This window comes from Meles meles, chromosome 3, assembly GCF_922984935.1.
Source record: "Meles meles chromosome 3, mMelMel3.1 paternal haplotype, whole genome shotgun sequence".
NCBI classification, from domain to species: domain Eukaryota; kingdom Metazoa; phylum Chordata; class Mammalia; order Carnivora; family Mustelidae; genus Meles; species Meles meles.
The window spans coordinates 140,897,704-140,925,043 of NC_060068.1; the positions used below are offsets into that span (position 1 = coordinate 140,897,704).

The window sequence follows — 27,340 nt, forward strand, 5'->3', positions numbered from 1 at the left end:
GGACGGCAGTGGAACCAAGAGCTGCAGATGCTTGGGTCAGTGTTCAAGGGCTTGCTTTGGAGGCCCCCACCTGGAAGGAGCCCTCTTGCCGGCTGACAGGTGATATGACAAGTCGGATGCCTGCAGGCAGTGCTCTGCAAGTTTCCCTGTAGCTGATGACGTCTGGGAAGGGCCCCCAGCAAATTCCCGTATTCCAGCAGCTCCTTTCTCAAAGGTCTGAAGATTAACTCGGGCTTCTCACAACCTGGGGAGGAAAACAGGACCTGGCCAGTATCTAAACATCTCAAGCTCCTTTACAATCTCATTCATCCATCTTGTTGCCTAAGCGGGAGCCAAGATCTGTTGGTGGGATGAAAGCTGAGATTAGAATCGAATTATAGAACCTCAGTGCTGCGAATGAGCAGCCCCAAGGATGAAGCCTGCCGCCCCACAGACCAGGAATGCTGCCACGTAATGCTGCCAGACAAGTGAAGAGAAGACTTTTCTCAAACCACAGCAAGTGTCTCAGTTAATTCAGGGCAAGAGCCTTGAAGGGTGGGGCCAGGATTCAAACCAGGCGGTCAGTGTGGTGGTCACAGCTGCAGGCTTCAGAGACAGAAAGATGTGGCTAGGGTAGATTTGGGGCTCTGCCAAAGATTAGCAGTGACTTCGGGCAAGCTAGTCTACACCTCCCTAAACCTCAGTTTCCACATCTGTAAAAACAGAATGACAATGCTACCCAGAGAAGTAGTTAGGCTTTTTGGAGCCTGACCCTTATACCACTTGGGTGGTGGGGGGGAGGGATACTCGTAAGGGGTGGAGAGGGCTTCTTTAAGGAAAGGAATACAAAATTACAAATTCAAAATTGCATACAGGACTTTGGAAGGGGTCCCATGTAAGGGAGGGGCTGGACAAATCTGTCTTGAATGCTACCGGTTAGCTGAGAGATCACTGGAGTAAAGCTCTTGGCACATGAGATGATGGTACAGAGAGTGGTCTGGCTTGAGTAAAATGCTCTAATTTTAAGGAAGGAGGAAATCTTGGCCTGTGCATCTGTGACTGAAGCAGAGATAATGACAGAAAATGAAACACTAGAGAAACCCCCACAAGTCCTTCTTTAGCTGCAGAGTTCTATCCCGAATGTCATGTGCGACCTTAGGCAAATCATATGCTCTCCTGGTGTCTGTGTCCTACCCAGTGAAATGTGGCTTGGGGTTGTACAGTCTCTGCCCTTTTCCCAAAGAACACTCACTGCTTTCTCCCTGGAACCTCACAAAAGCTAAGAAGCAGCTAGAGGTGAGTGAGTGCTTGCTTCTTTTCCTCCCAACTTTTCCCAGGGAAGAGGATCTCCCAGAAGGATGCCTTACAACGGTTGTCAGCCAGTGGGAAGTGGAGCCCTTAACCTGGGATGAATAAGGAGATGGGGTGTGGAGGTATTCTCTCAGAGACAGAAAGAGGGTGTTAGTTAAAAACCCTGGTCCCTACTCTTTCACTTTCTGGCTGTGTGACATTGGGCAGGTCTCTTTAGTTCAGAGTCTGATTTCTTCATTATTTAATTTATAGGGATAAATGAGAAAATATAGGTAAAGCATTCAGGAGAATGTCTGTCTCTTAGTGAAGTGCTTCATACCTGTTAGGAAAATGAGGGGTATTGTACTGCTATTAGGTGAGGTGGATGACTCCCTTCCCAAATCCGTTCCTGCCTCTCTGGCTTCTCTTGCAGGAGCTGCTGCAGCTTCTTGGGGCAGGAGGAGCAAACTCCGGGGGAGGTGGGCGGGGCCTCATTCCAGCTCCGCCAGAGCTTCCTGAGGCAGGAGACACTGAGCTGGGGTTTGCACCTGACGGACACCTTCCTGCTTACAGGGAAGACCTCCTCCACACCCAGAGCCCTCTCTCGGAAGCAATCATGCCTGTGACAAAGAGTGCCGGGGGTCCCCAGGGCACTGTTGACCTCAAACTGGACCTCAGGTCCCCTCCCAAAAGCGCCAAGAAGCTACAGAGCAAGGACTCCAGTTTCTGGGATGGACGTCCTTCCGAGTCACCAAGCTTAAAGAAGACCAAGGGCATCACGTGAGTGCTTTTTTCTGCCACCTCCCATTTCTGCCTCTGAGCCTGCAAGCTTGCACTGACAAAAACCTTGACGCAGCTGTGTCTGACACCCAACCCATTATGCAGATGGGAAAACCAAGGTCAAAAAAAAGTACAGGCGGAGACTGAGTCAAGGTGAGAGGTTACAGGGGCAGGAGCGGGGACTCGGAATGCCCTAGGCTTTCATGGTCCCACACTCCATAGGGTGGAGACACTATGGGGACACTAAGTCCCAGTTACCGAAGGCCATGCACTGGGTCATTGGCAGGATGGGCGCTAGAATCCAGTGCTGGTCCTAAGTCAGATTTGCTCTCGGTCAGTCCTGACCATTGGCAGAATCCCTAACCTTCTCCAAGGAGATGAGCTCTGAGCTTAAAACCATGGCCCCACTGACAACTAGGCATTGACTCCTCTCTGACTCCTTCCTCCAGTCACTCCGACTTCTACTTTGGCCTGTGTTTCAGTTGTGAGGACATCGAAAGCACAGGATGTGGAAGACTTTCTTGTACCTCCCAGCGGTGTGTGTGGGGGATGGGGAGGCTTGCAAACCATGACCAGGAAGGGTCTGCAGAAGGAGTTTAGGAGGGGAAGCCACAGTACGGGACTCAGCAATCACCGCCTCCACCGCCCAAGAGTGAGCAGTCCACTTAGGAAATGTGGGTGGGTGGCCTGCTGGAGAGGGCTGCTGCTTTGAGAAGAAAATGTTGACAGCACTGGTATAGTTGAAAGAACACCTGCACTCAACTAGTGATTCTGTACCTTCCCTTCCCCCAGCCTCCAGTCCCCCATATGCAAAACAGGGGTAAAGGGGTGGCAGTGCAAATTTAAAGAGACCGCTTGTGGGAATTACATCTGTTGGGAGGGGTTGGAAGGGGGCATGCGGCAAGCAGGGAGAAGTTACCAGAAAGGCAGGCGAAACCCCCTTCCATTGTTAGCGTCAAGACGGCACCAACAGGGTTCATTTGCCCCCAGGGGCTAGTCCTGGGGGCTGTGAATTCCTGACACTGAGAATGAATTCTCCAGGCCTTGGGCCATCCACAGCAGAGCAGGGATATTTCTCAATCAGAGGCCTTGGGGGAACCAACCAGCTCTTGTGTCCTAAACTGACCACGTGGTTTGGTGGCAATTTCAGCTACTTAAGGATCAAAGACATAAAGCAGGAGAGAACTAGAGGGGCCCTCACAGTTTGGAGCAGAAGAGAAACAAGTTGGGCAAGTGTGGAACTCAGGTCAGCTCACTCGGTTTCAGACGCCCACTTAGCTACTAACCAGTACAAGCAAGTGACAGAACTCTCTGCCCCAGTTTCTCCTCTGTGAAATGACAGTTCACTCCTCCCAGGATGGCTGCAAAGGTGACTTGCACATAAAGCCCCCAAACACAGCACCCTTAAAAGCTGGCTGCTACAAATACCTTGAAAGTCCAAGGTCACCAAAGGACTTGGGGCTAGAACACCAATGCCCTGCCTCCCAGCCCAGTGCTCTGCCCAGCTCACCACCCTAAGTTTCTAAGTCAGCTGCGTGGCCCAAAGTTAAATTCTGATTTCTTAAGTCCTTTATTTAGACATTTCTAAAGCGACCTGTTGACCCTTTCCCTGTTGCAAAACAAGCCCATTATTGGAGGGCCGTAGGGCACAGTGCTGGGTCAGCGATGCTGACACCCACAGGGGGAGAGAAGGGCACAGCACTCTCCGCCCACATTCTCCCTCAATTGTTCTCTTTAACCGTAACAAATCCATGGGCAGATGCTCAGAAAGCCAGAGGATCTAGGGATTAACACAAAGATAAGGGTGGTTGGGGAAATTCTTTCAAAATATCATTCCTCCCAACATTTACAGAAGCTCAGCAAAGTAGACCTGTTGGCCAAGATGACACAGCTAGTTAAGTAGTGGCCTTGGAATTTAATCCCTCGTTTATCCAACCTCAGAGACCAGGCTCCTTCCAGAATACCTCTGGTGCCCTTTATAGTGTCCTCGCTGAAAGCCTCTTCCAGGGAATTTCCAATGTTTCTGAAGTTGTGGATGTACACCCAACACTCAACTTGGTCCAACCTGGTCCAGGTACAAAGAAGTATAGTAACAGGTTGTTCCGTAATTCATCAACACAGAGCCTGCCTCCCTGGAACTTACCCTTAAAGGTGCCCTTTAGACCACTTTCCCATCTGTCTTAAAGAGGGGATCAGAGATTTTATTTTTGTTTTTGATTGGGGTGGGAGGAGACATGCCTTTCCCCAGTTTGAAGTCTTGGCCTGAGGGCCAAAAAAATTCCTCTGGATCCCAATCCTCAAATGACCTTGTCTCAATAGACCCCATCTGTGGGCCTATTTAATTCAGAAGTCACCATGAAGTCTCTTTGCTACTGGCCCTTTTCTTTTTTCTCTGAGTTCAATCCTGTCTCAGCTACTAGTTTTATGACCTTGGACCATCCCCTTTCTGAGCTTCCATTTCCTTCATTACAAAATGGGATTTTTCCTTTTATGTGTCTCTCTGAGCCTATTTCTGGGAGGTGGTCCAGTAGAAGAGGGGTGAAGAACAGGGATGCAGAGGCATTTCTGAGTTCAAATCCTGACTCCCCTGTGTATCTCTGAACATGTCATTAAAAAAACCTCTATGTTGGGGCGCCTGGGTGGCTCAGTGGATTAAGCCACTGCCTTCGGCTCAGGTCATGATCTCATGGTCCTGGGATCGAGCCCCGCGTCGGGCTCTCTGCTCCGCAGGGAGCCTGCTTCCTCCTCTCTCTCTGCCTGCCTCTCTGCCTACTTGTGATCTCTCTGTCAAATAAATAAATAAATAAACAAAATCTTAAAAACAAAACAAAAAACCTCTATGCCTCAGTTTCCTCATCTGCAAAATAAGAGCAATAACGTACTTCCTAGGCTTGACAAGAGAATTAAATGAGGTAATACGGGTTAAGTACTTAACATAGTACCTACTATATAGTAAATATTATCATGGCATATGTTGAGTGTTAGCTGCTAAAACCATGACAGGCAAACTGAGATGGTTGGTCACCCTATAGGAGACCCAGAGGTGCCAGTCAAGGCCATGGGGACAGAGAGATGGCCAGGAGCCCACCTATCCAGCTGAACTCAGGTGTTGGCACGTCATGAGGGAACGCCTATTGGACCTCCTCGCCTTCAAACACCTACACCCTCATGTCTCTTTCCTCTCCTTTAGAGCCTTCCAGACCTTGGTTCACCTGGTGAAAGGCAACATGGGTACAGGGATCCTGGGACTACCGCTGGCTGTGAAGAATGCAGGCATCCTGGTAAGAGGGGTTGCTGCAGGTAGGGCCAGCATGACTGGGTTGGAAGGGGAAGTAAGTGGGAGGAGAGGCTCTCAGAGTTTATAATGGGTTGCAAGAAGCAGTCTTTCTCGGAGGCAGCTTGGTCTGGACTTGGAGCCGAGACATCAGCCAGGGTTTGAGTTCTGGCTCTGTCACAGACTTGGAGTGGCCCTGGTGAGTCATTTGTCCCTTCTTTGGGGCTCAGTTTTCTCCCTTGGAGAATGCAGGAGTTGGAGGATGATGAGTTCTCTGATTGTGTCCTATGTAGCACTAGTTCTCGGGGACACCTCTGAGGCCACTAAGGGTCAGAATCCTGAGTCCCCCACTCACACTACAACACCCATCATAATTGCTTTATGTACTTTATTGGAGTACTACTTGAGATTATATTTGAAAGCACAGCCATTGCTGCCAAAAAGGACTTCCAAACCAGTTTGCTAGAAAGTTCCTTGAGTGCCAAATGGTGTCTGTGCTACCAAATCTGTCCCTGCAAAGTTCTTCCTAAATCCATTCTCTTCTTTCTTCCCATTTCCCTTGGCTCCCCCTTCCCTCAGATGGGTCCGCTCAGTTTGCTGGCCATGGGCTTTACCGCCTGCCACTGCATGCACATCCTGGTCAGGTGTGCCCAGCACTTCTGCCACAGGTAAGGAAAACAGCATCCTCGTGTCAACTGCTCTGTTCCTCGGTTCTCAGGGATGTCCCAGAAACATCCTACATAAAACAAGAGTTTACTTCTTTCTTCTAACAAGGCGAAGAAAAAGAGAAAAGCATTTGGGACAGGGACCTAAGGTGAGACTCTGCCACATGACTCATTAGGTGATCTCAATCAGGCCACTGTGATTATCTGCTTGGCTCATCTGTAAATTGGGCATAAACAATCCATGCCTAACCCTGCCTCCGAATTGTGATGAGAATCCATTGGGATCCTGGATATGAAAACTGCTGTACCCACACAAGGTGTGCTTTATTACCCTGGTTCTGGGGGAACCGCCCCGCTTGACAGGTAAGGAAAACAAGCCACCCAGGAAATACGGCCAGGTGTCTAAGTCTGAACTAGAACTTGGGTCTCTGCCCCAGTGTTCTTTCTCCTCCAGCTGGGTCCTGCCTTCCTGTGTGTCTCCAGACCTTTTAATACAGGACCTGAGGTTAAACACCCTCTTGGTAACTCTATATGCACTTTCTCCTACAGGCTTAACAAGCCCTTCATGGACTATGGTGACACGGTGATGCACGGACTGGAAGCCAGCCCCAGCACCTGGCTCCGGACTCATGCCCACTGGGGAAGGTATCTTGTTCTTGCTCTGCTTGAAGTGGAGTGAGCTAGAGGAGGAGGAAATATGGCTGTCAGGGATGCCTTCTTCCCTGGGAAGCTGGCTCACGTGGCACAAAATGTTGGGCTTTCCACATGGAAAGGGTTCACTGGAAATCTTCCTGATCCAGGACCCCACCTTGTATACCTTCTTTCTTTCTTTCTTTCTTTTTTTTTTTTTTTTGCAGCTTTAGTATTATTCACTTCTTTATTAAACTATGTCTGTCCTGTTGGACTATGTACCAGGCCCTGGAAATACTGTGGGGAGCAAGGCAAACAGGGTTTGCTACCACAGAACCCATAATCCAGCAGGAAAGACAAGCATCACACAGTTTAGGAGACAGTCACTTCATAACCACTAGGATGAGTGTGATGAAGGAAGGAAATACTCGTTGTTACTGAGCAGATAAGGCAATGCGTGTGAGCTCATGTGGGCTTCCTAGGAGGGAACAGTTGAGATGAGCCCTGAAGGAAGGAATTCTTAAGGATAAGCAAAATTACATAGGGGAAAGCGGGCAGGAGCCTGGATTGCCTTCTAGGAAGATGAAAGAGCAGAACGTGAAGGTCTGAAGCTAGATGGAATGTGTGACAGTTTCAAGGTACAGAACAAAGGGAGCTTGAGGGCAGAGCCAATGAGATGAGGCTGAAGAAGGATCCAGGGTTCCAAGCAAACTCTCTGTTGTAGACCTTCCTAAAGGTTTTTGTTCTTTTCTTTAATACAAAGAAAACGCCACTGGAAGGTTTTAATCAGGCAAGTGATCACATTTGCATTGTTTAAACATCTATCTGGCTTCTGTTAGGAGAATACATTGTAAGTGAGCAACAGGTCAGACCCATGAGGGGACTATTGGCAACGTCCAGGGAAATAACAATGACAGCTGGGACCAAGCCGGTAGCAGTGGGGGTGGAGAAAAGTGAATTTGGGTTATGCTTTGGATCCCAGGACTGTGGAAAAAAGGAAAGTCAAGGTTGACTCAGAATTCTGATGACTTTTAGTTTAGACAGGTTGGGTTTTAGGTTCCAGTGGAGATGTCAAATGGGTAGTGATATGTATAGTTTGAACCTGTCTTCATGCAGGACATACAGAACTGAAGTCATCAGCCACGAAGCCAGGGGGCAGAAGACATCCCTTAGGGAGAGAATTTATAGTAAGAAGAAAAGTGTTAAAAACAAACAAACAAACAAACAAACAAACATGTTAAGGACCCTTTGTTGAGCCGGTGTCCTCCTCCAGGAACTCCTAGCCTTTTGCTTTCCAGACTGACACAGAACAATCAACCCCCTCCATTCTCGGTACTTGGGACTAAATCTGCTCTTTTGTCTTTGTTTTCAGGCCTGTGCCCACTCTGTCCGCATGCTCTTTTCTGAGCACCATCTAGGTCAAAGTCTCTCTTGCATTGTGATACTCTAAAACATTCCAGCCCTGCTCTGCACCCTCTCACGAAATGTAGTCTGCAGAGCATAGTGGCCCTGGCACCGCTCTTGGCCCAAAGCCCGTTCACATCCTGAATCAATAAATTCAGCCTCTGAGCAGACTCAGGAGGCTTTGGGACGATAACCAGAATTTTTCCAGTGTGTGACCCAAGAAAAGGCTCTGTCTGTCACTTATCCCTCAAATCCTTCTACCCATCGTTGGACATATAAAGCAGCTCTTCCTGCTCTTCTTAGGGACCTGGCTCCCCTAATCATCTCCTCTCCTATAACCTGAACTTCTTTTTTGGATCTATGGGCTCTTCCTGTCAATATCTAAAGGCATTCATGTGTCTCCATCTTAAAAAATAGTAAAATAAACTCATAAAGTTTCCTGGACCTCACAGCGTCCTGTAGCCACCATTCAATCTTCTATTCAGCAGCTGCTTGTTCAACAGAGAGCTACTGAGTACCCGCAGTGGTTGGGGTAAGGTTGTGACAGTGGGTCTACAATGATGAGCAGAATGGGCACCATCAAGACTGCAGCTCACACTTAGCTCTGTGAAGGAACAGCACACATTCTGACTTTACTTCCATCCATCTGGTTCACACCTCTTCCATGGGTCACCTGGCTTTTCTGTCCTTAGACTTCTGTTGAAGTTCTTTCCACCTATGTCCTAAAAGACCTCCTTATTGCCCATTCTTCAACATAGAGAACCTCTCAAAAGTACAGGTACAATTAACCATTCTCTTCTTCAGATGTTTTCTCCTCCCTTGGCTTCCATTAAACCCTTCCCTCACCCCTAGTTTCCCACTTACCTCTCTGGCCAACATTTGGCTTTCATTACAGGCTCCTTTGTTCCTGTCTTCCCTTTAAATACTGGTGTTCTCTAGGGTTTGGGACACCGGCTTCTCACCTTCTCCCTCTGAGTTCCCCAACACTGACCTGACAAATCAATAGTTCCAGACCCTCATACGTAGTGGTCTCCTTAACCGTAGGAGCCTTAGGCTCAACAATTCAGATACTGAATGTGTCACTTCTTCCTCTTCCCCTAAAACCTGTTCCTTCTTTCCAGTTCATTTCATTGTCCTAGCCAAAGCCCATCAGGAAACGCTGAACATTTCCCTTCCCTTTCCACCAGAGGTTAGTGGTCACCAAGTTCTATAAGTTCTAGCTCCCTAGTACCTCTTAAATTGCTCTAATTCTCTCCTCCTAATGACCATGTCTTTGTCCAGGCTGCTGGACACCTCTGTTATAAGAATCTGCTATGTGGTTGGGGTGCCTGGGTGGCTTAGTGGGTTAAAGCCTCTGCCTTCGGCTCAGGTCATGATCCCGGGGTCCTGGGATCGAGCCCCACATCGGGCTCTCTGCTCCGCAGGGAGCCTGCTTCCTCCTCTCTCTCTGCCTGCCTCTCTGCCTAGTTGTGATTTCTCTGTCAAATAAATAAAATATATATAAAAAAAAAAAAGAATCTGCTATGCGATCTACCCATCCTGGGTCTACTCCCTCCAGTGGATTCCCCACAGCCAGAGAAATCTACCTTCTCCCTCTGCTGAAGTGCTTTCTTCACTCCTTCCTCCCCACCCCTCTTCCTCAGTCTTTTTAAAAGTTTCTCTCTTTCTTCCCCTTCCCAAGGGACTCCTGCTCAGGTATTGGTTTTTCTATGAAGGCTATCTGCTCTATAATTAGGATAAACTGTCCTTTTCACTGTGGCCCTGAGTGCCGATTCTTTTTTGGTCACTGATCTCTGAACCACGCAATGAGGGGACCATGTGTTATTTGTGTTTCCCTCAGAACCTAATATGGCGGGCGTCTGGCACATGGTAGAAAAAAATTCCATGTTAATTATAGCTAATAAAAATGGTGTGCTTGTTTCTATACATCAATTAGTATCAATTATGAGGAATGCCACAGAGCCAGGTGTTGGGGGAGGCTCCCAACTATGAAGAATTTCCCCTCTTGCTGAGCTGGGAGTGTGAGGGTGGTTGAGAAACACTTTTTTTTTTAAAAGAATGATTGTTACCTCCCTTCTTACAGCCCATTGTTGACTGTGTTAGCAGAAGCGAGGGTGCTGGTACAAGGTCACCAACCCCTGGGGACAGAACTAGAAATGACAAACCAATTCTTCTTTTATAACATGTTTTCTTTCTCCTCTCTTCCAGGAATATTGTGAGCTTCTTCCTTATAGTCACCCAGCTGGGCTTCTGCTGTGTGTACATTGTGTTTCTGGCTGATAATTTAAAACAGGTAGAGTGTTCCAGAGAAGGTGGAAGGGAAAGGACGTGGGAAAGGAGGGTCCTCTGTGAGTTGGTCAGCAAATGTGGCTTCTTCTTTTGGGCTCCTAATGTCCTCATGAGTACAACGAAGGAAGTTAAACTAGATGTTAGGAAGGAATCCAGACTTCCCCGGTTCACTGATCTGTTCTCCAAGTGTTTACTCTTTCCAGTATCTTGGGCCTGTTCTCAAAGCCGGTCTCTAACACTGAGCTTGTAGAAACCTAGAATTTTGTCAGTTGTCCTGCCTTGGAGCTTAATCATCACTAACTCTCCTGAGACTGATCCAGCTCTTTTTGGATGATCCCTCATCTTTGGACCACCTTTTATTTTATTTTATTTTTATTTTTTATAAATATATAATGTATTATTAGCCCCAGGGGTACAGGTCTGTGAATCGCCAGGTTTACACACTTCACAGCACTCAGCACAGCACATACCCTCCCCAATGTCCATAACCCCACCATCCACTCCCAACCCCCCTCCCCCCGGCAACCCTCAGTTTGTTTTGTGAGATTAAGAGTCTCTGATGGTTTGTCTCTCTCCCAATCCCATCTTGTTTCATTTATTCTTTTCCTACCCCCAAACCCCCCCAACATTGCATCTCTACTTCCTCATATCAGGGAGATCATATGATAGTTGTCTTTCTCCGACTGATTTATTTTGCTAAGCATAATACCCTCTAGTTCCATCCATGTCGTTGGACCATCTTTTTTTTTAATTTATTTATTTGACAGAGAGAAATCACAACTAGGCAGAGAGGCAGGCAGAGAAAGAGGAGGAAGCAGGATCCCTGAGGAGCAGAGACCTGAGAGACCCTGGGATCATGACCTGAGCTGAAAGCAGAGGCTTTAACCCACCCAGGAGCCACCCAGGTGCCCCTGGACCATCTTTATCTACCTTTAGAGGCTTAACCTCTGGTTTAACGGTTGTTGTCTCTGTTTTGATCTAGTCCAAAAGTTATCTTATAGCAATTTAAGCAAAATATGGTGGGTAATAACAAAGGCCATCCCTAGTTAGTGAGTTTAAAAAAGAAATTATTCTTTAGGGCTCTTTTTTTTTGTTTGTTTTGTTTATTGTAATACCAGAAATTTAGCAATGTAAAGAATTTAGACAGAAGGAACAAAATCTCATGCATTCAAAGTTAGCTGCTACTCTGTGTCAGAAACAGAGAGTATTATGTCTGCTTTCCCCCATTTAATTCTCTCTGGGGCTTTATCGCGGTAGGTACTGTGGTTATTCCTACTTTGTTGATGAGAAAACTGAAACTATAAACTCTATAATGTGTAGAAGACCACCGAGCCCAGGTTAAAAATCCAGGCCTTTCACAAGAGCTCAAGTTCTTGAACACTATGCTATATTACTTTTCAAAATGAAACAAAATTGGGGCGCCTGGGTGGCTCAGTTGGGTAAACATCTGACTCTTGACCTCAGCTCATGTCTTGATCTCAGGGTCGTGAGTTCAAGCTCTCTGTTGGGCTCCACACTGGGCATTTAGTCTACTTTAAAAAAAAAAGTAAGAAGAAAGGGAGGAAGGAAGAAAAAAGAATAAAACAATAATTAGTGGTTATTGTTTTAAGTTAGTATTAACTAGTTAGCATTTTGTAATGTGCTTACATTTTTTTGTCCATATGTTTTTTAATGTAATTTTTACCAATTTCATAATATTTCATCACACAGACTGGCCAGGATGTAGTCTTCTCTCATTGGATATTTTATTTGTTTCCCTTTGGTTTTCTGCTGTAATCTGTGGAAGGTTTTGTACACCCCTTTATTTCTTTGGCATATATTCCTTAATGTAAAATTACTGGGTCAAATAGTTTGTTTGAAGGCTCTGAAAACATGTCGCCAGACTGCCACTTGGAAATCAGTCTGCTACCAGCCGAACGTTATCATCTGTCTAGAGACAAGGCAAGCATTCTCTCCAAGAGTTTGCAGGCTAAGTAGGATGTGTTCTAAAACAAACAAGCTAGCTCTCATTATATTTTGGTGCTGGGTCAGGACACCACCAACAATGCTCTGAAGACAGGGCCGCTTCACGGAGAACTTAAGGGGCAAAAATATGCAGGGGCAGGAAAGACCATGGCAACAAGGGAAGGCTCCCTTACAGAGGCGCCACCAAGTAGGGTGTTGAAGGACAGGTTTGAGGAGTAGGGGTGGCAGTGAGGAAGGGAGGAATGAACACCTGGAGGCAGGAATGTACAGCCCTGCTCAGGAGAGACCATAAAATTGGTTGTAGGAAAGTGTGGACTTTGGGAGATGAAGAGCCTTCAAGGTTGAATGGAGCCCATGATGGAGGGCCATGAGTGCCTGCTAATGTTTCCAGTACTTTTCCTATTGAAAGGAACCAGAAGGTAAGGAATTGGAAAAAAATAAGACTTAATGGTTCATTTAAGTAACCATGTTTATGTGTTCTTAAGTGAAAAGGAGATTTCAAAATAAGAGCGTATGCTGTGATTGTGGTCTTGTAAAAAAAAAAAAAGCTGAGTATATAATTTGTGATATGGTATAGAAAATTCATAGATGAATATATTCCAAGACATCACTTTGGCTACCAATGCGTACTGAGATCATCATTGTTTTTACATCTTCTTCTTGCCTAATTCTAGTCTCTAATTGTTCTGCATGCTCTGCAATATTGCTTGCACAGTAAGACGGTGCCCATTAAGTCAGGCTGATTCTAAACTAGGGTAGTACCATCCCTCTCCTCCCCCAAACACCCTGACTTCGGGGGGGTGTTTGTACTGTGTGCAGGAGGGTGTTTCTTGTTTGTCACAGTGATTGAAATAGTGTTTGTCACAGTTTCTTGTTTGTCACAGTGATTGGGGGATTCAAGTAGCTTTTACTGGGTGGGGTCCAGGGATGCTAAATGTCCTGCGGGTAATGGTCCAGTCCTCATAAGGAGTAATTCTCTCGCTCAAATGCCAGTATTACTCTGATTAAGAAACAGTAAGTGATGGTTTTTTTGGTTATAAGCAAAAGAAACTCTCATTGTGAGGCCCTGGCATGTGAGACATGCTTTGTGTGAGGGAGTTTGGTTATGGGCCAGGCACTAAGCTAATCATGTGGCCAATAAATGTATTGAATCTTCCCTCTTCCCATTCCTTCCTCAGATAGTGGAAGCAGTTAATGGGACCACCAACAGCTGCCATTACAATGAGACAGTGATTCTGACGCCCACCATGGACTCTCGACTCTACATGCTGTCCTTCCTGCCCTTCCTGGTGCTGCTGGTCCTCATCCGGAACCTCAGGGTCTTGACCATCTTCTCCATGTTGGCCAACATCAGCATGCTGGTCAGCTTGATCATCATCACTCAGTATATTGTCCAGGTTAGTGGACCTGACTCCTCCAGTGGTCAGAGTCTTTTATCAATAATAGCCCAATACCTACCTAAGGCCAGCCCTGAGGATAGGCGTGTACCTCACTCTTGAGCCTTGTACCATTGTACCATTCTTTTTTTTTAAATTTTTTTAAATTTATTTATTTGACAGACAGAGACCACAAGTAGGCAGAGAGGCAGGCAGAGAGAGAGGGAGAAGCAGGTTTCCTTCTGAGCAGAGAGCCCCAATGCGGGGCTCGATCCCAGGACCTGAGATCATGACCTGAGCCGAAGGCAGAGGCTTAACCCACTGAGCCACACAGGTGCCCCCCCATTGTACCATTCTTTCCACAAAGATGTCTCTGTGCAGTCTCATTCTTCTGGATAGGTCCTCTTTTATGTTGCTGTTCCAATCCGTGTTGAATTCTGGCCTTTGAAAAAAATTTTGCTTTGCAAGGAAAACATCTTGATTGGTGAACCACAGACCATTCCTGTAATGGTTGGATGGCAGCAAAAGGCAAATGAAAAGCATGATCTCCTACTAAAGCTTAAACTTAGCGAATTACCTATGGTCTTATATCTTCTAGGCTACCATTCCAGGTACCAAAATTACCCACAGGAACTCAAGAGGAAAAAAAAAAAAACACAATACTTAGTCATAGAGGCATGGTCTCAGAAGACCACAAGCAAATCTATCACAATGCAAATTTCAAAGCCTTCAAGGTTGAGTTGTGGATATTGATTTTCCCTCCATTTCCCACTTTTCTATCCTTTCTAATGTTTATTTACTGGACAAGACTACATAGAAATTTAAACCCAGAAGGCCCTTAGCATATCTCTCATATCATCCAGATATCTGGATAAATCTGAAAGATTTATCCTTCAGAAGTCTCAAGAAAAAGTTATCTTGTTCATGGAATATAGTAAAAAAAAAATAATAATAATAAATTAGTCTTATTTTTGGATAACTACAAATAGGTCCTATCTTCCTTAAGGCAACATCAATAAAGTCTACAAAACTGAATTTCCTAATAAGATAGCTACCTTCATTTTTGGACCATTCTTGAAGTTGCCCAGTTAGAGAAATGGCTCTGTAATTATTGTCCCATTCAGGTCACAGGGTGCAGAACATATTTATTACACACATTTTCTTTCCCTTTAATTTATAACTCATTGAAGAACAGGGGACTTTCACATCTGACTAATTACTGTGGACTCCTGAGAATGTCACTAACTATAGTCACAGCAGTTTGTGTCACCTGTAACCACTGGTACATTCCTAGTGTCCGTGGGCACTGCAGGCTGGTACCAGCCTGTGGTGCATTAAATTTTCTTTTGGAGGATTCTGGTAACCATACTCCCCCCATGAGGTACTGACCCTTCAGTACTTCCACAATACCTCAATGTTTCTGTCCTCTGGCTCTTTGGTGGTGTACGTGTTAAAATCAACTTTGATGCCTACTTCCTTTCGAAGTTTTCCAAATTTCTTAACATTCCTTTTTTTTTTTTTTAAATTTAGGTCTACTCTCAGAATACTCCCCCTCTTAAATAAACCGAAACGTGCTTTGAGAGTTAAGGTCTTACTACACTTCTCTCTCCTGTAGGAAATTCCAGACCCCAGCCGTTTGCCGCTGGTAGCAAGCTGGAAGACCTACCCTCTCTTTTTTGGAACAGCTATTTTTTCATTTGAAAGTATTGGTGTGGTAAGCTTTGAAATGGGGTAATCCTTTGGGTGGCCCTCTGAACAGGAGCTGGGAACTCTCAGTTTCTGGGTTTCTGTGTGTACACAGGAGAAAGTAACCTCTTGTCCCAATACATCTATTAAACATATATCTTCAAACCAACACGTGTTTCCTAATCTTTTAAACTCAAGACAAATAGAGATAGATAATTTACAGGATTCGGTGAAACAAACAAAAGCAGTTTGAAGCTGGGAAGTACTGTTTATTTACAATGGATTATTATATAGTTTATGTTTCCACACTTGAAGGGTAGCGCTGTGTATGTAATTTTGTTTACTTAGAATTTGCATATGCTACAATTCACTTTGGTGGGGGGAGTGTGTATATTTCTGTAAGTTTGGGAGATGCACAGAGTCATAGATGTGCCACAATCAGGACACAGAACAGCTCCCTGACCACAGAAAACTCCCTCATGCCGTCCATTGTAGTCAGTTCCTCACTTCCCACTAACCCCTGGCAACCACTTTCTGTTTTCTGTCTCTGTTGTTCTGTCTTTTCCAGAATGTCCTATACCTGGCATCCCGCAGTACGTAACCTTTTGAGACTGCACGTAAGATCACCTGGGTTGTTGCATGCATCAGTAACTGCTCTCTATTGCTGAGCTGCCGCTGTATATACAACATCATGATTTGTTTATGAGTTCACCTGCTGAAGAGCAGTAGGTTGTTTCTAGTTTTTGACAACTATGAGTAATGCTGCTATAAGCAAATGTTTATGCACAGGATTTTACGTGAAGATATGTTTTCATTTCTCTAGCAGTAGGTTTGCTAGTCACATATTAATGTACATGGTTTAACTTTATACAAACTGCCACACAGGTTTCATAATGGCTGTACCATTTGGCTTTCCCACCGGCATGGGTGAACATTCCTGCTGCTCTGCATCCTTGCTAGTTCTTATAGTCTTGTCAGCATTATTTTCTTCTGCCATTCTAATAGGTTCATAGTCGTGTTTGATTGCGATTTAATTTGCATTTTATTAATGACCAATGATCTTGAGTTTCACTTTGTGGGCTTGTCCTCTGTATATCCTCTTCGGTCAAGTATCTGTTCCAATCTTTTGCAAACTTTAAAAAAAATGGAGCTTTTGAGTTTTAAGAATTCTCTGTATATTACAAATCCAAGTCCTTTATTGGATATATAATTGGAAATATTTTCTGTAGTCTGTAACTTCTCTTTTCATTCTCTTGACAGTGCCTTTCCTAGAGCAAAATTTTAAATCTGATGAAGTCCAGTACATCAAAATTTTCATTTTATGGATCTCGCTTTCAGGGTTTTATCTAAAAACATTTTGCCTAACCCAAGTTCACAAAGATTTTCTCCTATATTTTCTTCTAAGTATTTTATGGTTTCCATTGTACATTTATATCTATGATCCATTCTGAGTTTATTTTTGATAAAGTTGCTTGTATGTTGAAGTTCTTTTCTTTAACAGAATACCCCCAATTTGTTCCAGCATCATCTGTAGAAAAGACTGTCCATTTTCCATTGAACTGCCTTTGTATCTTTGTAAAAACCTTAACAGTATTGTCTTTCAATCCATGAACATGGAATGTCTTCCATTTATTTGGGTCTTCTTTCATTTCTTTAAACAATGTTTTGATACTTCACATCACTCCCACACATTCACAACTTCAGGCAGAGCCCAGGACTTCACTTACAGATTTAGGGGATCGCTTTCTCCAGCATCCTCCTACCCATGTTTTCTTGCATAGTCACCAGCGTCCAGGGGCTTCTTTTTCTGGTTCTCTGGATAGAAAGCCAGAGTTATAGCCTCCCTGTAGTGCTATGCACATCCTGTGACTGAGTCTGACTGGGGTTAAGCACTGAAAGACAGAAGGAAAACCTTAAATAAAAATGAGTGAATGAATGAATGAATGAATGAACAGCGATTCCTCCCAGGGCCTGTTTCATAGACATGCAACCTATGCAGTCACTTAGGGACCTGTCTTTGGAAGGATCCTACACATGGTTTTTAATGCTCTGCTTTCATCATATTGAAATTCTTGATTTTTGAACAAGAAGCCCTGCACATGAAAAGTCTTTTTGCACTGGACCTTATAAATCATGTAGCAAGGCTGATTTATTCCCCACATTCTTTGGACTCCCAAAGCCCCCTTTCCTACTAGTTCTTTTGTTCAAAGAGAAAAATTTGTGTCAGATTTTTAGGTGCCTGTGTGACCGCCATAGTCACTGATATAGCAGGATGCTGCTTTGTGACTGGGACTTGCCTTGGGAGTGTGATCTTGAGAGTAAAAAAGGAAACAAAAAACTAGAGAAACCCTCCTCCATACTGTCTGTCCCCCAGGGGCCTCTGTTCTATGTCTTCTGGCCAGAAAGAAGGTTTCTCTTGGACTTTTTTGTTTCCATCCACTGCATAGGATTCTAGGATTTGAGGTCCTCTTGAGTCTAAATTGGGAGATACAGGAAGAAAAAATATCAAGAAGCCCAGTACCATAATGGTCATTTTTACTGGTTTTAAGCAAACCATGTGCTGTCATATACTTTTCAGAGCCCGTGGATAGTTGTTTTATGTATTCTGCCCAGGACTTTTAGTTTTAATCAGTAAGAGAACTATGATGGAACGTGCCTACACCATCTTAATGGAAGTGGAAGCACTTTATATTTAGAATTCTGGATACTCGTTGCAAAAAGCAGAAGGCAGTAGTTCAGCAAATGGCTTTGGAAGCAGAATATGCTGGAATCTTACTTTGGCTATGGGTTATTCTCTGAACTCTAATTCCCCACGAAATGATGGTAGTGATTGTTCAGTAAGTATTGAACACCTACTATGTGCTAGTAATGATTAGTATCAGAGTTCACATTAGCTCTAAAAATCTTCTAGCCTAGTCTCCAAACTTTCCAGAAGAGCCTGAGCCCTAAAGGGGGAAAGGACTTGAGCCAGGTCACCAGCTGGGAACAGCTGCAGCTGTGGCTAAATCCAGGGGTTCCTCACTCCCAGTCCAGGGACCTTAGCACTTTATGTAAATGGCCATTTAACAATTTGATTGATTGTGGGAGGAGAGAAGGAGAAAGTCAGCTACTGAGTTAAAAAGGTAATTTTTAGCCTGGAGAACTTATGCAGTGAAAATGTATGGCAGGGTGGGAAAGCTCAGGTTGGATCATTCACTCTTCATGTGATTTCCCCAGACATTTTCCCAAGCACTGGCTGCTACTAGGAGCCTTCCTTCAATCTGGGAGGAAGTGGAAAGGCACAGTGATGAGTTTGACCTAGCATTCCCCTCAAGCATTTTCCACTTGTATGGAGTTGAGATGCCTATAGGACAAAAAAGGAGTTAACAGTACAGGGGATTAGATGCCCAGGTCCTACTGAGTAATAAATACAATGCTGGAGGTTGGGGAGAAACAAGTACTTGAACTTCCGAAGGCAGCCCCAGTCTGCAACCTCACTCTGCAACTTTCGAGCTGAGTAACTTGGAGCAAGGTACTTCATCTTGGGGGAGTCTTGTTTTCCTCATCTGTAAAATAAGAATTATACAAGTACCATCTCCATAGAGATGTAGTCTTCCCAGTATTAAAAAATAACGGTCGACATTTACTAAGCCGTTACTGTATGCCATTATGGTGCTCATATAAATCTCAAAAAAATTCCAGTAGGTGAGTTTTCAGATGAAGTAACTGAGGCACAGATCAACCTAATGCTGCATGCAAGGTGTGCTTTAGTCCACTGCCTGATCAAGGAGAAGGATAAGGTGGAGGAGGGCCGTCAGCCGATAGAAACCAAAGGAGGAATTTATGGGATGAGAGGCCAGAAGGTTGGTTCCAAAAACAGAAGTGACCTTGGGATGCCCAGCAGGCTCCAGGTAGTTCCTCTCAGCTTGGATTCTCTCAGAGCCGGGAACGCATCTGGAGAAGAAGGATCCGGAGAACAGGGTGTGTAGGGAAATGTCCTGCTAGGGAACCAGGAACCTCCAGTCCTGGCCACAGTCTGCTGTGCTGAAGCCTTTCCATCTGAACAGAGAGCAGCAAATGCACTAGAATTGGAAGTCTCCAACTCAGATGCCTTTAGAAGGCAATGTGAGTGAAGAGACCAGATACTATCTCCATGTGAGGGGGAGCGGTGGGCCTGGTAAATGGGGCCAGAATGGTGTGCCCAAAGGCATTCACCTTCAATTGTCTAAAAGTCTATGCTGGCCAAACAAAATGGATCTGCTGGCCAGATCAGGCTGCCTCAGGGGCTGAGCTCCTTGGTCTACACAACCTGAAGAAAGGCCCTCCCAGCTCTGAAGGTGCAGGGCTCATCTTGTGACTCCAGCCTTCCTTCCTTCCTTCCCTTTTTTCTCATTTATTGTGGTCAAAGATACCGAACATAAAATTTACCATCTTAACCATTTTTAAGCATGCAGTTCAATCACGTTAAGTACATTCACAGCTGTGCAGCCATCAACGCCATCCATCTTTTGGCCTTGCATAACTGGAACTCTGTACCCATGGAGCAGTGACTGTTCATTTGCCCTTGCATGAGGCCCTGGAAACCACCATGCTACTTCTTGACTCTTCTTGACAACTTCAGATACCTCCGTAAATGGGATCATGCAGTATGTGTCATTTTGTGACTGGCTTATTTCACTCAGCATCATGGCCTCAAGGTTTATCCATGTTATGGCATGGGGCAGAAGTGCCTTCTCTTTTAAGGCTGCGTCGTATCTACTATATGTATATACCATCTTGGCTTATGCATTCATCCATCAGTGGACATCTGGGTTGCTTCTACCTTTTGGCTATTGTGAATGACGTTGCTGTGAAGATAGTTGTACAGATATCTAGTCAAGTCCCTGCTTCCAGTTCTTTTGTGATATACCCAGAAGTGGCATGCCTTTCTTTCGTTCATGTTCCTCTTTCTCCTTCTCTCTTTTAACCCTATGATCCTTCTGTAGGTTCTGCCCCTGGAAAACAAGATGAAGGATGCCCGCCGCTTCCCAGCCATCCTGTCTCTGGGAATGTCCATCATCACTGCCCTGTACATCGGCATCGGCTCTCTGGGCTACCTGCGGTTTGGAGATGACATCAAGGCCAGCATAACCCTTAACCTACCCAACTGCTGGTAACTTCACAGGCCTCCAAGTGGTGGGGACTCAGGGGTGGGTGGGAATGCGTGGGTGACTGCCTCCTCCTCCCCTTCACAGATGGCAAACTAAGGTTTAGAGCTCCTCCACAGTGAGAAACAGAGCTTTTAGAACACTGGCTCTGGTTTCTTTGTCCGAGGAGCTCTTCCTTCAATAGCCTGCCATGTTGAGTGAGGCCTTGATGGCTTAGTATGAAGGAGGACATGATTTAGGAGGAGAGAGAAGTGACAGTTTTTGGTCGCCTAAGCAGAGAAGGGAGGGGCCCTCAGGGAGAACAAGAGGCAGAGAGAGGAGTTGGTGGGTGGCAACACCATCTCCGATTACATTTCCTAAGGTCTGGAGAATAGGCCTTGCTTTGCCAAAGCCAAGGGTGCACATCCTCCAAGTTAGAGTAGATAAGATGAAAAAGTAGTAAAACAAGGAGTAAGACGAGAACCAGCTTGGGAAGATCACCGGAAAAATTCTATGTTCAAGTGCACCCAATTCATGCAACAGTTAGCAGACCCAGACTTCAGCAGTACCATATCTAAATGGACACACGGCCCCCTATTGCATCATGCAACACTGTCTCCCACACTGAGGCGTGTCATTAATTACAGGATGTCTGTCTTTTTAAGGGCCACTTGGAAGTTTAATTTGCCTAAATGCGGCTCCTTCCCCAAGGTGATAAATATCATTCATGAAGCATTTGCTGCCTGCCAGTTACGTGCAGATGCCAGTCTAGGCACACAGGGCATGGTGGGTGCTGACTGAGTAGATTACGATCTTGAACTTCACTACCTCCCCCAGCTCATGATCCAGGGTCAGTGGGGGAGCGATGGTGTATATACACAAATAGAACAGATCAAGGAGGCCTCCAGAGTAACAAAGGGGCTTTGGGGACTTTTGAGGAGAGAAACCCATCAGAATGAGAATCTTTTCGTGCAACAAGGCAACTCCAGCCAGACAAGGACAACCCTGTCACTCATGGGCCCACGTCCTCGCTGCACCACCTCCTCGGCTGTGGTCATGGATGATTTAGCGAACCTCTCTGACCCTCTGTGTCTTCATCTATAAAGCAGAGTTACCATGGGGATTAAGTTGGGCGTGCAGTACACCTCAAAAGATGGGACAGATGGAAATGGAGTAAAGTGGTGTTTCAGGGAGCCGGACTAGTGTGAGCAAGAAACTCAGGAATGTGGAAGTTAATCTTCCTAAGGAATGGCTCCCCAGCAACCCCACCACACATACATACACACAGGTTTACTGAACATGTGAGACGCAGCCACCACCTTAGTGGAATAAAAGGAAAAGTCCTTTCTCCAGAGGTCAAAAAAGGCTTCGGTAAAACTCAACCCCCTCCCCACATCACACCTTGTCTCTGCTCCTAGTCCAAGGCCTGCAAGGAACCCGGCCTCTCCTTTTACCTCCCATTCCCCATGCAACCCTGATTGTAGACCTGCTTCTTCCCCTAAGGACTGAGTTCTCTCCACCTACTAGAAGCATGAGCTGAGGGCCTGTTCTGTGCCAAGGGCTTTGGGGGAATCCAGAGAATTGCTGAGGACTGACATTAGATCACGAGGGACAGACGTGCTTTAGACCCAGGTTTTTTGGTCTTCACTACTTACCACTTGTGTCTCCCTGGGTAAGGCAGCAGGCCTGAGCCTCTTGTTCCTCAAATCTAAAACTGATCATCAAGTGATAAGTGGTTTATGAAGGTGTTATACATAGCCATGCTCAAGATTCTCTCTCTTTAGAGATGACCCTCTGTCGCCATTCAAATCCATCATGCTTCACTCTTTTTCCCGCATGCTCTGCCATGACTTCCTCTTGGCTCTGGGAAGTCCCCTGCCTGTCATTTTCAGACAAGGAACCTGGAACCCAAGGGATGACATGCAGTCAGAGGTTAATGTTCCAAGGAGGCTGGGTACCTGAACGTGGTGGCCTCAGGGGGCATTGCTCTGGTTTGTCCCGCAGGCTGTACCAGTCAGTGAAGCTGCTGTATATCATTGGGATCCTGTGTACCTATGCCCTGCAGTTCTACGTCCCTGCAGAAATCATCATCCCCTTTGCCACCTCCCAGGTGTCAAAGCGCTGGGCACTGCCTCTGGACTTTTCTATCCGCCTCGCCATGGTCTGCCTGACAGGTGAGTACAAGGCCAGGCAAAATGTTGCTCTTTTTCCTGAGGCTGTCAGGAATCTGCCACGTGGTGAAGCGTAGTCCTGATAACCAGCGATGACTGAGCACTAATTGTATCTCAAGGACCACATTAAAGCTTCACAAGTAGTAACTCATGTAAGCCTCGGGGACAACCTGATTCTTCTCTGTACCTAATTAGTCGGATTCACAGGTGTCCAGCCTGAGGGAGTGACACAGGAGTCTGAACAATAATCATAACGTAAGACCTGATATTTATTAAATACCTACCATGTACCAGCCACTGTAGGTACAAATTTTTTAGGCCAAATTTCATAGTATTTTGTTCGGCCCTGCAAGAACTCTTAGGAGGTAGGACTATGATAAACTTTCCTTTAAAAATGAGAAAACTGAAGCAGAGAGCCATAAGTAATTGGCCAGGAAGTGCCAGAACTTGGATTTGAACCCACATCAGCTAAGTCTGGAGTCAGCACCCTTCACCTGACAGGTCAGTGGCCAGTGAGTCTAATCTAACAGCAGAAGTGGGTTTTCGAGCCTCCGAGTGTTGTATAAACTTGTGCCAATATTTAAAATGTCCAAGATCTCACATACAAATCCAGATTTCTAACGTTTTGTGGGGGGAACAATTAAAATGGTTCAGCAAGCCGAGGATCACATTCCCCATTGGCAGCAGGGAGCGGGACTTGCCCCCAGGCTTCAGCTGGCCCTGCTCACCCCCTCGCAGTCCTCCTTATGCTCCAGGCCCCGTGATCCAGGGTGCCTGCCCCACATCGACGAGTGTTTTAGCAGGGGTGACGATGATGATAGAGATTCCTGTACGGAGCGTGGCATTCCCCAGCTGTCCCTAAGCTCCTTTTAATTGCAATTCTAAGAATCCTCCTCAGGGAGATTCTTGCTTCTTGCTGTGCTAGACCAACCGATGCAGTTCCGTGGACACCAGTTTTCTTTCTTTGAAATGCTTTGTTCCCAGTTTACCCCAGTAAGCAGGAATACTCCCATTCAGAACATTAGCGACTCTGGAGAGATCAAGACATTTGTCCTAAATATGAAGATAATAATTCCTGAAGCCTACAGCTTCTGCATGCATTGCCCCAATCTGGACAACTGAGGAAATAAATTGAAGTAATAATACAGATAACCTTTCTGAGTTATATTATATTACAGTGCTTAATAGTAACTCAGTGCTTTGTATCAACTCAGTTATGTTGGGGCATATAAATGAGTTTAAAATTTGAACACCAATTGCAGTGTGAACCATAACATCTAAAAGGATAGGTAGCATTTATCCCCATTTTGTAGAGGAGGGAACAAATTGAGGAGGAGGTAGGGACCTAACCCAAGGCCACACAAGAGAAGCCAGAATCCTGCCTTTCAGACCTGTTTTGATTCTGATACACTACACTCCTCCTCCACGGGAAGCCTGGGAGAGGTTTCTGAGCTTCTTTGCTGAAAGTCTTCCAACAAGTCAAATAAAAAGATGTGGAACCCAGGCCTTTAAAAACATCTCAGTTAAAAATAGATAATTTCAAAATCTTTAGCTTCTGGTGTTTGTTGTTTTCTGACATATACGTAAAACCTGGAGAAGACATTCTTTAAATGAGACCCTGCAATCTTGTTCCAACTGAAGATCCATTTCTCCTATAATTTCATGTTCTAGTCATTTGCAAGAAGTGCATATAATTGTGTTAATTATTAAAATGTTAGCTCTACAAAAGCTTTTTTTAAAAAATGTTTGTATCTTCTGTACGTTGATGTGTCCCAAGCAGAGGAGACAGTTCCCAACACTTTTATTTAATGTTATTTAATAAGTAAGAGCTTAATCATTGTCTTTTTTAAAAAGATTTTATTTATGGGGCGCCTGGGTGGCTCAGTGGGTTAAAGCCTCTGCCTTTGGCTCAGGTCATGATCCCAGGGTCCTGGGATCGAGCCCCACATCAGGCTCTCTGCTCAGTGGGGAGCCTGCTTCCTCCTCTCTCTCTGCCTGCCTCTCTGCCTACTTGTGATCTCTTTTTTCAAATAAATAAAATCTTTAAATAAATAAATAAGATTTTATTTATTTATTTGGGGGGGTGAGATCAGAGGGAGAGGCACAAGTAGGTTCCTATTGAACAGGGAGGCCGTTGTGGGGCTGGATCCCACAATCCCAAGACCACAGCCTGAGCCAAAACCCAAGAGTTGGATACCAACTGACTGAGCCCCCCAGGTGACTTTAACTCATTGTTGAGTAATGTGGATATTTGAAGGGCACCTCAGTGGCACTGAAATTATTTTAAGCTAAAAACATTTGAACAAACAGCATCTACAGGGAGGGGGAAATTAAATCCTTATCTGAACTTCCTTTGCTGAATTAAGCAGGACCTTCTGACAAGGTACAGCCTGAATAATTCCGCCAGAAAGGAGACTAACCATCATCACAGACTGAATAATTCCCTAAATAAACTATCTGAACCATCATTAACTTCCACTTGTCCTTACGTATGCTCTTTCTGCCCCTTCCTTTCCACTTCGTGTGATCCCCTGTCTTGGGCTGTTCTGGGATCTAACTCCTCTGAAGGTTCCCTAGCCCCAATCAAATTCTGTCTTTTGTCCTGCTAATTTTGTCTACAGTCAGTAAATCCCCAGCCCCTGCTGTCCCCTGCCCCATCCTTGAACCTAAGTAGACAGAGGGAAGATTTCTCCTCTCAATAATATGAATGCATATTTTGGAAAAATTATTAGGAGATACACCAAAGTTTTAGTGCATAGCCTCTAGTGAATGTTGTTGCAGTATTATAGGACTTCCAGTGTTTTCCTTATGTAACTAAATATGAGAAACAACTGGTTTATGTTCTAAGAAAGGGATTCTTTAAAGAAAAAGCTTAGAAAGCTTGGCTGAGTCCCAACGATCCATGTATCCCATATCATCTCCCACAGGCACCTTGGCCATCCTCATCCCCCGCCTGGACCTGGTCCTCTCCCTGGTGGGCTCCATGAGCAGCAGTGCGCTGGCCCTCATCATTCCGCCCCTCCTGGAGATCACCACCTACTACTCGGAGGGCATGAGCCCCCTCACCATCGCCAAGGACGCCCTGATCAGCATCCTGGGCTTCGTGGGCTTTGTGGTAGGGACCTACCAGGCCCTGGACGAGCTGATCCTCTCAGGACAACCCCTCCCCTTTTCCAACTCCACCATTTTTATTCAGTGAGAATGGCACTGCTCCTTACCCACCAACACCTGACTTTTACTGACATGGATATCTTTTGTATGCTTTATCTTTGTTTTGCCTCATTATCTTTTTTTCTGGGCCGAGTCATGGTGAAGAAAGCAAGGACTCACCAGTTACAGGGTCTAGATGGTAATTTACAAATTTGTTTTTATTACTTTTCTTTCCATCTCTAGCTTTATCTTTAAGTTAAGAGTCTCCCATGGAAGGCTCCTGATTCATCCAACTTGGCAATTCACAAGGTGGATTTTGTACCTTGAGTGGTGCTATGCAAGAAGAGGCCACCAGGGGGAAACCAAGTGACAGCAACTGGCAGAAAGAGATGCCCTGGCTGAGGCTGACCCTGATCTGGTAGAAAAAAGGTTTCTCCTTTTCCAGATCTATTAAAAGAACATAGACTAGGGACGTAACCTATAATCCAACAAGGTATACACAACTCCTATAACAAAATAGATGGGGGAAAAGGGTCCAATGTGAACTGTAACTCTCAGAAAGGAGCCATCATATTTAAGTCAAGGGCAATAAACTTTCTAAACCACTGGGTAAAGTTTTGGCCCAGTTTGAAGATATCAACAGTGGATAGGAGGAGTGGAAGTAGATGTGTCAGTGGGGCAGGAGGGGAGCAGACAATACCATTGCAGTATCTGACATTATTTACCTCTTAATTCTTACAACAAGCATTCTACCTACTGTGTGCCAAGCACAGTTCAAGGTTCTTAGAGTAGATTGCAAAAATGGCCATAAATTCCTCCTGACAATGTGACTTTGCAGCTCCTCTGATCAAGAGGTGAAATCTAGGTCTCTATCCCTCAAATCTGGTCTTGCCCTCATGACTTATTGGGGCCAATGGGACCTTGGTTTCTTGTGCATCAAGACATTTCTCGCTGAGCTATGGAGCCATGACTGTCAGGTGAACAGGACTGACCTAGCCTACTGAGGGGTGAGAGACCATATGGAGCAGAAGCAAATCACCTCAGTTGAACCCATCCTTCAGATCAACCTGCCTGCCAACTTCAAGACACATGAGGAAAGCCTCCTAGACTATACCGAGCCCCAGCCAGGCTGATCCAGATGATAAGGATTGTCCAGATGATCCACAGAATTGTGAGAAACAATAAATGTGGTTTTAAGCCATAAAGTATGGGAGTTTTTATGCAGCAAAAGCTAACTGATACTCACTCGAAAGAAGTTGTACCAATGAGAAAAGCATCCCTCAAAAACCTAATTCACTATCCACTGGGCAAGAACTACAGGTAATCAACTAAGTCGATAACATCGTTGGTCCTCATGAGGGCAGAGGGACACTGACTGCTCAGGAGTACTAAGAATGACTTTCCACAGGTGGCGCCATTGACCTGGATTTCCAGTAGAACTTGGGTCTCCTGACACTGACTCTTGCCCTCCTTCCACTCCAACCTGCTTCCTTGACAATCCTGGGCCTTTCCTCATCTCTGAGCTTGGCTGGCAGCAGGAGCCAGCCAACCTGAAACACCATCTTAACCTTCCAGG

General features: G+C 45.3%; 1 protein-coding gene across 1 annotated transcript; it reads left to right on the plus strand.

Moving 5' to 3' along the window:
- The first annotated feature begins 1,193 nt into the window (after positions 1 to 1,193).
- SLC36A2 (solute carrier family 36 member 2) lies at positions 1,194 to 26,911 on the plus strand. Its single transcript, XM_045999958.1, has 11 exons — positions 1,194 to 1,275; positions 1,843 to 2,049; positions 5,240 to 5,330; positions 5,903 to 5,991; positions 6,538 to 6,633; positions 10,231 to 10,315; positions 13,455 to 13,673; positions 15,268 to 15,366; positions 20,303 to 20,469; positions 22,448 to 22,617; positions 25,542 to 26,911. The coding sequence occupies exons 2-11, from the start codon at positions 1,886 to 1,888 to the stop codon at positions 25,811 to 25,813; spliced, it is 1,452 nt and encodes a 483-aa protein (XP_045855914.1). The 5' UTR covers positions 1,194 to 1,275; positions 1,843 to 1,885; the 3' UTR covers positions 25,814 to 26,911.
- The last annotated feature ends 429 nt before the right edge of the window (positions 26,912 to 27,340 follow it).

What these genes read in the sequence shown, in the direction of transcription:
- SLC36A2 (XM_045999958.1), top strand. Translation starts at nt 1,886, where the DNA reads ATGCCTGTGACAAAGAGTGCCGGGGGTCCCCAGGGCACTGTTGACCTC. An exon ending in AAGAAGACCAAGGGCATCAC is followed by an intron (nt 2,050 to 5,239) that starts GTGAGTGCTTTT and finishes CCTCTCCTTTAG; the next exon opens with AGCCTTCCAGACCTTGGTTC. An exon ending in TGAAGAATGCAGGCATCCTG is followed by an intron (nt 5,331 to 5,902) that starts GTAAGAGGGGTT and finishes CCCTTCCCTCAG; the next exon opens with ATGGGTCCGCTCAGTTTGCT.